This window comes from Corticium candelabrum, chromosome 3 (assembly GCF_963422355.1).
Source record: "Corticium candelabrum chromosome 3, ooCorCand1.1, whole genome shotgun sequence".
Classification (NCBI taxonomy): domain Eukaryota; kingdom Metazoa; phylum Porifera; class Homoscleromorpha; order Homosclerophorida; family Plakinidae; genus Corticium; species Corticium candelabrum.
In genome coordinates, this window is record NC_085087.1 from 3,468,760 (window position 1) to 3,477,768 (window position 9,009).

Consider the following 9,009-nt stretch of genomic DNA (forward strand, 5'->3'; position numbering starts at 1 on the left):
TCTGAACACAGTCAGAGGACTTCCATATGCGACAAACTGTTTGTTTGTTGAGATGGACACGTCACGATCTGTTGGTCGGTTAGATTGTGTAAACCAGTAGATCATAAGCACAGTGAATATGAGGATGTTGTGTGTACTGATGATTGGTGTTATTACCAAATGTTGTGTGATGGATTTCTTTAGTTTTGTTGAGATACGTTGTTTTGTCTGATGGTGAAGTCAAGGGATTGTGAGTTGCCAATGAAGTAATGACTTTGTCAATAACAGATGGGATGTCTAGAAGACTAATGGTTTCTTATGAAATAATGTAGTTGTGTGTGTGTGTGTGTGTGTCTGTGTGTGTGTGTGTGTGTGTGTGTGTGTGTGTGTGTGTGTGTGTGTGCGCGCGTGTGTGTGTCACGTGACTACACCTCTACCTCTTCAACTCCTGCCTTTGGTGGGATAACAGCTGTGATAGAGTCAGAATGGTACATGGGATTATCAAAGTTAATCAACAGCTTCCTCTGAAAATTCAATAAACAACCATTTACCAATCCAACAAATAAACCCAATAATTTTGACCTCACCTCACATTCTTTACCAAGAGAATAAAGTGAACGATAATAAATTGCGACGACCACTAGACTACCAATGGTACCTCCTACAGAAATGGCTACTGCATTGCTTCCTTTGCTCTGACCGACATTACCGACAACACGAGGTGGTGCAGAAGATGTGGTTGTAGGATTATTGAATGGAGAAGTGATGGGAGAGATATCGGACTCACAGTAAACACCAGAGTAACTATCATTACAACTGAAGACAACAGACAGATGTGATACTTGGAAAATGTATTACATGGAAAGTAACAAACAGACAGACAGACAAACAAAGAGACAGACAGACAAACAGACAGACAGACAGACAGGCAGTAATTTCAGCTGGACAAAAATCTTGCAGTGTCCTTGACGAATATCAATTTGTTTTAAACTAAGTGGTTAAATGTATTCTGATCCCCCTATGGGGTCATCTGTTGTAGCCTTAAGTGTTTGTTGTTGATTTAGAGGAACATTACTTAGAGACTAGCTTTTGAGCTCTTGATGGAAATTTCTTTGGATTTGAAAAATATGTATTTGACAGACAGACAGACAGACAGACAGACAGACAGACAAACAGACAGACAGACAGAAGACAGACACCACACACACACACACACACACACACACACACACACACACACACACACACACACACACCAAACAGATGAGTCGTGTTACTTACATGCAGTATTGACCTTCTACTGAGATATAACATCGTCACGGCTGTGGCATCGAGTGCTGGAACAAGACAGAGTCTTGCGAACAACATCAGTGCATCGAGATCCAGTGCGGTCACTACGACATCTACAAATGAAATCAAGCTACCAACAGCCATCATACACTAGATAATCAATACAACAACTTACAAACATTTATTTGTGTTGCCTTAATTCCTTCACACAATGTCCATTGCAATTACAGTAACTGTCATTACATCTTTCAACATCTAAACGCAATAGAAACCAAAGAAAACGTGACAAGATGCTGCATATACAGAGTGTCTTACCAACTGAAAATGTTTTTTCGTCATTCAACAAATGGGAGCCATCGGAAGAGAAACACTTGTAGTCCGACACAAAACTGGTGACACAATAATGACTGCAGTTCGCTTGATCGCAGTGATTGGGAGTGTGTTGCTGTTGTTCTTCCTGATAAACTGCAATGCCTGGAAAAGATAAATAATTGATTGACCTTCCTAGAATAATACGAGAGATGCATCTCTCCAATACAATAGTCTAGTGTATTGTGACATGCATCCCTCCAACACAATACTCCACCACATACCTTGTACAGAGTCCACATCATGATCAATCTTCATCAAATCAAATAGGCAACAAAAACTCTTCCCTCCTTCCTCGGTCCCCAATCAGACGACAAGTACACCTTTTCCTCATACAACACAATAAAGAGAGGCCGTCCAACACCACCCTGTATAATAACTCTTCGATTGTAATCCAAACAATCACAAACCTCAACCTGTAAAAACAGACAAACACATAACACCAACAAAGATTTATTAGACTGAGACACAACCAAAGCTCTACAATGTGTGTGTGTGTGTGTGTGTGTGTGTGTGTGTGTGTGTGTGTGTGTGTGTGTGTGTGTGTGTGTGTGTGTGTGTGTGTGTGTGTGTGTGTGTGTGTGTGTGTGTGTGTGTGTGTGTGTGTGTGTGTGTGTGTGTGTGTGTGTGTGTGTGTGTGTGTGTGTGTGTGTGTGTGTGTGTGTGTGTGTGTGTGTGTGTTTGTGTCCATCTTCACTTACCACTCCACGATTGCCGTCCACCCAGTAGATCCTCTGTGTTACCGTATCAACCGCTATTCCATTCGCTAATCCATCCACCACAATGTGTCTCTGTCCCATGCCATCCATAGCAGCAGCACCGATATGCGAGTGATCCTCCCGATCAGCCCAGAACAGATACCCTCTCAATGGATCAACAGCAAGACTACGCGGCTTGTCTAACTTCATACTCTCATTCATGACAACTCGATGATACAAAATATCCAATTTAGCCATAAAGATCGTACGATAAGCAGAACTCAACCAATAGATCCAGTTGTTCAAGTAGTCGATAGCAAGACCGTCAGGGCTATAAGCGCCATCCACTGTTGTGAGAATCAGTTTTGGCTCTGTGCTGTTGTTGGTGGAAACCACTTATACGATTCCTTAGGTATTCACCAAAGTAGATCTAATTAAATCAAAAAACAATTAGAAAGACAATAAACATACAGACTAAGTGTGTATACAAACTTACCATGCCTGTACGGAAGTGGAAGGCAACCGGCATATGATTGACAGTCTCTGTTTGGCTATATGGATCTCAATACAAAGTTGATTGAAGGCATATGCCTTCAATCAACTTTGTATTGAGATCCATTAGCTTGACATCCTGACCATCAGCGTACAACAACTTGGCATTTCCTTCTGTAAGACAGACACAGTAGATAGAATTAAAGCAGACAAAATGCGTGTGCGCGTGCACACACACACACACACACACACACACACACACAAACACACACACACACACACACACACACACACACACACACACACACATGTAGATACTGCACCTATACTATATTTCTTCAATGAAAGTCACTCTCAATTAGAAGTCGCCTTCAATTAGAGGCTGCATATGCCCTCAAGGCACCACAGCCTGTATACTAGCTGCCATATTTATAACTTAACTAACCTTACTAACACACTGCATGTCCCATCCTTATACTAGTTTACAGGCACTTACTTTTAGTTTTCTATGTTGTCATAAACAGGTTTTGGTGGAGGTCGTGTTCTTTGCTGATTGTTGTTCACCCCTTCATCTGTCTGCACACATCCGTTCTCATTGTGGCTGTACATCATCACACGCCATCTTGTAAATGATCATGAAGACAATAATAGAAACAAAGAGAAACATGCAATGATCGAGTGTGCATGACACCAACAAGCATGGCCTGACATGCCATTTCATCCACATCCTGGCAACACAAATTAAAATTTGAATAAAACATGTTGAGATGTCAACACTGTGTGTATATACTCACTCATGCACAACTGAATGCATGGCCGGTCCAATCTTCAGAACCGATCACCCAGCATTGCCTCACATATCATTCCATTCCATCTTCATGGGCAATAAAATCAATGTAATACGTATACACAATTTTATATTTCTAATAGAACAGATATGATAGGAAAGAGATGGACAAACAATAAGACAAACATAAACGACCTTTCCAGGCAATATCCCATGTCGGTTATAACACCATCAGAAGAAAGGTCGTCATCTTTGTCAGACTTTGATTTCTGGTAACGAACTTTGTCAACCAGTCTGTCCACACATACAATAACAAATGTTACTTAATTGCCAGACAATTAGACGACATCCATACATATTATAGTAGCAATCCAACGTCAATAAAGTTTAAATTAAAATTTTAGTTTTGCTTCTTGGGACAGACATATTCGATTGAGCAGAATGGTATTGACCATTTAGTTTGATCTGTCCAATTTGGTATCATAGCGTAATTAATTGTTGTCTCGATATTGATCATAAGACTATAGTCATTGGGTAGGAAAGTTGAAAAGGCATCAGTTTCGTGAAAAGTCAGTCAACGGATGTCTTACAGATTGAGATCTACATAGAGTTTCTTGTTTTTCAGTCAAAGATAAATCTGTTCTATTGAATTGTCATACAATGTACTCACCTTTATGAATAACTTAATTAAAACGACGATATATGAAGGCAAATGATATCAGATTATAAATTTCACATTCAAATCAATGAAATTGTTAACACTGAAACCCCGTATACCTTTTCAGTGGACGCTCGAGGCCGCGCTAGTTGTTGTGAATGTGAATCCGTTCTAATCGGCTTGTGGAGCTCGATGTGAAGAACGACGACATCCTGTTTTTATACTGGACACTCAACGGTAGACGATCGTTTGTGTATTTGAAAAAAAGGAGAAGTTTTGTGACACACCGGGTTTGCATGCACTAGGTAGAGCCTACTACTAAAATTAGACATTTACTAAGGCTAGTGAGGCACTAGGACAGCTGGAGTTATTGAGTGACTACCTGTAGTGAAAGTCTAGCTACAGCCATGCAAACCGGCGTGTCCTTTACGTGATATAGTTGTATGTGAAGTTTTCACTTTGAAATGTGTGCAGTGAGGCAAATTAGGCTAGAGGTGCATGATGTCGATGTTTAGCTTTCGTGTTTTTGTATTACCTTCCACTAGACTAGTGGATAGTTGAAAGTTTGCCTTCTTACTTGTACAAGTGATGACAAGGAGGAAAGAAGAGCAAGGGATGAGTTGAAGTACGAGCAACAAGTTGTTTACAATCCTAGTAGATGTTGTAGCTGCTTGTTTGCCTTTTGTTTGTTAGTCTATTAGTTAACTCTCAGGGTTGTAGGAATGGGTCTGGTCGGTTAATGATTGCCCAAAACTTGTGGTTGAAATTTAGGTGATTAAATAGCTAATATATTTATTGTTGAAATGAAAGTAAATTATAGTGTTATAACGTAATTGCTATTTAGGCTGCCTTGAGGTCATTGGGTAGCAAGGAATTACAGTTATAGTTGATAAACGAGAGTAATTATACAAGAACACGTTGTACAATAGATTATTAGATAGCCAGTTTGCTAGAAAACTGCTCTCCTGGCACTATCCTTAGACCACACCCTTTTAGCTCGTGTTAAGTCAGACCACTTTTGAAATGCTTTCTACACCTGAATTATGGTCACTTGCCTGTGTGTATGTGAGTCCTTCACTTGTACTGTCCATGTGTTTCAGTGTGCATTTCTGCTGTCTATGCAGGTAATCAGTGGTGAAGATGATCCAGCGGGGAAATAGTTATGTGCAAGTGAGCATTTTTGACTGTCATTTTATCAGAAATATTGTAACATGTTCTACAAAATTCATGATGCAAGTGCATGACCCTCACACTGTAGTTTTAGTCTCGTGTAGCCAGACGGCTCCCCTCTCCCTATGTAAGGCTGGTAGACATATACGGATCTGTGTGTCTGTTAGCAAGTGGAAAGCGATCTGGCTACACGAGACTAGTGCAGTTTCTACTTTGTGATAATTGCTATTATTGATTTCAACAGAACTCCAAAAATGCTCTATTCAACTGCACTCTAAAAGGAGAAAGATGAAAAGGAGTGCAATGGGGACTAAGTGTGAGGAGATGTCACTCTCTGTGACTTTATCTGTGATTGCTGGGGTAGCAGATTCCAAGAGCCATAGACAGTTACCAAACGTCTTACAGAGTGTCTGGCAGTCAGTGGATACAAGTAGGAATGTCTAAGTGTAAACAACAAAGGTTTTTCATTTCTTTTTTTAATTAATCTTACTATATCTGTAGTCTTCCTAAAGGAAACTGCACAGTGCACACGTGTGTAATAGAAATAGATCATTTATTTATAAAAATGTTTCCTGATTTCTGGCGAGCCACGTAAATGTTACTACACTAATGTTTCACTTCAGTCATAGCTTCCTGTTGGTGTGCAACTACGATTCTGTTTCTAAATAAGATAATAGAGTTTGTCAACATTACACCACCTGTTTATATTCTTTCACATAAAACTCACCTTCAATTCATCTTCCACTTCCTATACCTGAAGGTAGGTAACCAGCCTAACATTGGAAGCGATCTGGTTGATCAGTCGACACTTTTGTGAGGCGATGTGGATGAGAGAGACCCAAATTCTGACCGAATCCTCCTGCTTATATTACATTCTGTAGCACCCCAAAAGGGGACCCGCCTGAAGCTGAAAGCCAACGCCACCCTGCCCATGTTCTTACACATGCCAAGTTCTGCCTGTACCCTTAATTTTAGCCTCGTGTGTGATCCGGTCTAGCCTGCTATCAAACTTATACATACAAACACCGCCAATTTTAGTAATATAGATAGATATAAATACTGTAAATACAAAAATACATGTATTAGCATGATGTCTGATGATGACATGAAATTCTTTTTACACCAAGTGTCACTATGATTGCTAGCAGATACACACACTTCACACTTTCCACACCAACACAGACATTATGCCAATTTATGGGACTATAATGTTTATATAACGGTCACACTTATGAGCTACAATCATATTAGGAAGATGACAAGTTTCTCTTGACTGCTGCATGAATGGGATCCGGCAACAGTGTACATGCCTTCAGTAGCAGATCATCCATCTTCTTCATATCACCAACTTCCTCAGTCTTCACTTGAATAATTGCTGATAATTTATCAGCAGGAGACACTTTGTCATGAGACATGGCACTAATCTGAGAGAAATTAAAACCTAATCTTTCTCCAAATGAGTGCCATTGATCTACACCATACTCAATAACAGCCTTCATGACTGGACTGGGAGAAAGTGGAGTTGCTTGTTTGGAAGGGAGAATAACCAGCAGGTCAGCAAGACTATCTTCCACTAGCTCATCACCGACTACTCGTGTTACTACTGTAGGTGGCCCTTTGTTCTTTGCCTTTGCTTCCTTGATTTCCTCCTCTGAGTAAACAGCAACTTGTTTCAGTTCTTTGTGTTCCTCTAAATGCTTTCTGCTCAGATATTCAGTCTCATATTCAGTGCCTTGACTGTATCTGTCTAACATATCTCTCCAAAGAGACATGACAGTGTCGAGCAGGGAAACACATTCTGCTTCTGTTGCCTTACCTCCATGACATACAAAGTCGACAGAACGAACAGGATCTACCATGGCAACCAAACATGCAACACGATTAGAAACTGTATCACCTTGTGATAGGATCAGTCCATTCCTCCACAGTTGTGCTTTCTCATCTAATGTAGTGCAAACTTTAGATTGAAACATGCCAAATGCAGACGGACTGAAGATGGTCGTCTGACTGCTGCACACTTGACGTCGACCGACATACACTTTCTTACTCTCGTCTCTCTTCCACATGACAGACAGATCCTTAGGAGGTAACAGAGCTGGAAACATGTACGTGTCGTCTCTGCCTTCCACTTTGAAGCAGATACCAAGAGATTTACTCATTGTAAGGATTGTATCTGTATTGAGTTGAATGTGAATTTTCTAATCTTTTTGGAAATCACTGATTGACTTTTCTACTTCTTCTCTTGTTACTGTTCCATCCTTCCTTTCAGACTTGACGTGCCACTTGAAATCCTCAGAAGCAATGAGAGGACCGATGGCATAATGATGTAGAGATGCAGGATTGAGAGCTGCCACATCACCGGCAACAGCAATCTAAACACACATCACAACAATATTACACAAACATACACAAGTACAACAACTAAACATCTGCTAGTCGTCTCACCTCTCCTGAATCATCTAAAAAATCAACTACCTTCTCTACAACCTTCTTCTCTTGTCCTGGACATGCTTCCTGCTCAATCATCTCCATGAGTGTTGCCTTCTCCATGAACGGATCTTCTTGTTTCTTACGAAGAGAAGGAAGCAACTTGGACACGACTGGCTGACAAAGACGAGGATACAGAGGAGCAGACTGAAACATAAATATCTTTATCAGTACGAAATATTTTCAACTAATTATTCTTATAATCAATCACCTGCTGCAACTGCTGCTTCACATCACAGAGAACTTTCTTTAGTTGTTTCATTTCAGGTGACCTGCTCCTCCTGCAGTCGAGAACAAAACAATCTTCAATGATGTTGATCTTGCCTTTGAACAGTTCACGCATGCGGTCGACCACACGCTGGAAGACTTCCTGACGCCCTGGACAGTAATCTATGTGACTGGCAGCTATCAACACTGTGGGTATAAACTCTGCATCCAAACTGGCTCTGAGAAATGAGAGCCAATACTGAAGCTCTTCTAGCAACTCCTCAACACTGCACAGTCGTCTCTCCTCTCCTCTCACTAGACTCACTAGCAGGATGAAGAACGAGTTGGAGGAAAAGAAAAGGCCGTGTGTTTTGTGGAACTGCCCTTGACCTGCAAAGTCCCACACTGACAGGCGACCCACTCCTGGAATGTCGACTGTCATCACGTTGATACCAATTGTGCGTTCCTCTTCACATTTTGGGTCATCTGCTTGATTCTCGTTTGCAAAAATCCACTTCAACAATCCTCGTTTGAGAGCCTCCATGAGTGTCGTCTTTCCTGCTCCTTCTTTACCAATGAAACACAATTTCATGATTTCTGATCTCACTGTGCCCTTAGCATACAGAACAGCATACTTCTGTTCATCCTGACAATACAACCCATCCATTCTACACATACCACCATATCTCACTACATAAACGTCTCACTATTGCTTTCCTCAGTCGTCTTCTCAATTTACCATCAGTCAGTTGGTGTGGTCTCTTACCATCCTGACAACATAAACACACAAATAAGATAAGATGGTCTATACCAAAGTTTGTGAATAATAAAAAGACAAGGAATGTTATCACAGAAAATATGATTTCAGTATG

At 40.6% G+C, this 9,009-nt stretch overlaps 3 protein-coding genes and 2 long non-coding RNA genes across 6 annotated transcripts; 1 reads left to right on the forward strand and 4 right to left on the reverse strand.

Annotated features, from left to right (window-relative positions):
• Positions 1-1,616: 1,616 nt before the first annotated feature.
• On the reverse strand, positions 1,617-2,680 carry LOC134177505 (low-density lipoprotein receptor-related protein 8-like). Its single transcript, XM_062644291.1, has 3 exons — positions 2,340-2,680; positions 1,863-2,054; positions 1,617-1,743 (listed from the first exon to the last, which is right to left on the reverse strand). Exons 1-2 carry the CDS (start codon positions 2,592-2,594, stop codon positions 1,896-1,898), a joined length of 414 nt encoding a protein of 137 aa, XP_062500275.1. The 5' UTR covers positions 2,595-2,680; the 3' UTR covers positions 1,617-1,743; positions 1,863-1,895.
• A 972-nt stretch (positions 2,681-3,652) lies between these two features.
• On the reverse strand, positions 3,653-4,370 carry LOC134176686 (uncharacterized). Its single transcript, XR_009969331.1, has 3 exons — positions 4,286-4,370; positions 3,811-3,909; positions 3,653-3,702 (listed from the first exon to the last, which is right to left on the reverse strand). It is a non-coding gene; the product is annotated as an uncharacterized LOC134176686 (long non-coding RNA).
• Positions 4,371-4,398: 28 nt separating this feature from the next.
• LOC134176890 (uncharacterized) lies at positions 4,399-6,011 on the forward strand. Its single transcript, XR_009969391.1, has 3 exons — positions 4,399-4,510; positions 5,398-5,443; positions 5,688-6,011. It is a non-coding gene; the product is annotated as an uncharacterized LOC134176890 (long non-coding RNA).
• A 442-nt stretch (positions 6,012-6,453) lies between these two features.
• On the reverse strand, positions 6,454-7,602 carry LOC134176887 (uncharacterized). 2 transcript variants are annotated; one of them, XM_062643561.1, is made up of 2 exons: positions 6,926-7,602; positions 6,454-6,867 (listed from the first exon to the last, which is right to left on the reverse strand). In XM_062643561.1, the coding sequence occupies exons 1-2, from the start codon at positions 7,600-7,602 to the stop codon at positions 6,804-6,806; spliced, it is 741 nt and encodes a 246-aa protein (XP_062499545.1). In that variant the 3' UTR covers positions 6,454-6,803. The 2 variants fall into 2 exon arrangements, with proteins under 2 accessions (XP_062499545.1, XP_062499544.1); XM_062643560.1 differs by having other exon boundaries at positions 6,454-7,602.
• LOC134176889 (uncharacterized) lies at positions 6,501-8,972 on the reverse strand. The gene is made up of 5 exons (XM_062643562.1): positions 8,845-8,972; positions 8,591-8,783; positions 8,142-8,527; positions 7,889-8,077; positions 6,501-7,815 (listed from the first exon to the last, which is right to left on the reverse strand). Exons 2-5 carry the CDS (start codon positions 8,727-8,729, stop codon positions 7,642-7,644), a joined length of 888 nt encoding a protein of 295 aa, XP_062499546.1. The 5' UTR covers positions 8,730-8,783; positions 8,845-8,972; the 3' UTR covers positions 6,501-7,641.
• Between the last annotated feature and the right edge of the window lie 37 nt (positions 8,973-9,009).

Coding starts and splice junctions, on each gene's coding strand:
- LOC134176887 (XM_062643560.1), bottom strand. CDS start 7,602: ATGAGTAAATCTCTTGGTATCTGCTTCAAAGTGGAAGGCAGAGACGAC.
- LOC134177505 (XM_062644291.1), bottom strand. CDS start 2,594: ATGGCTAAATTGGATATTTTGTATCATCGAGTTGTCATGAATGAGAGT. Junction 2,055..2,339: donor TGGACGGCAATCGTGGAGTG/GTAAGTGAAGAT, acceptor CTGTTTTTACAG/GTTGAGGTTTGTGATTGTTT.
- LOC134176889 (XM_062643562.1), bottom strand. CDS start 8,729: ATGAAATTGTGTTTCATTGGTAAAGAAGGAGCAGGAAAGACGACACTC. Junction 8,078..8,141: donor TGAAGCAGCAGTTGCAGCAG/GTGATTGATTAT, acceptor TTTATGTTTCAG/TCTGCTCCTCTGTATCCTCG. Junction 7,816..7,888: donor TTTTAGATGATTCAGGAGAG/GTGAGACGACTA, acceptor ATGTGTGTTTAG/ATTGCTGTTGCCGGTGATGT.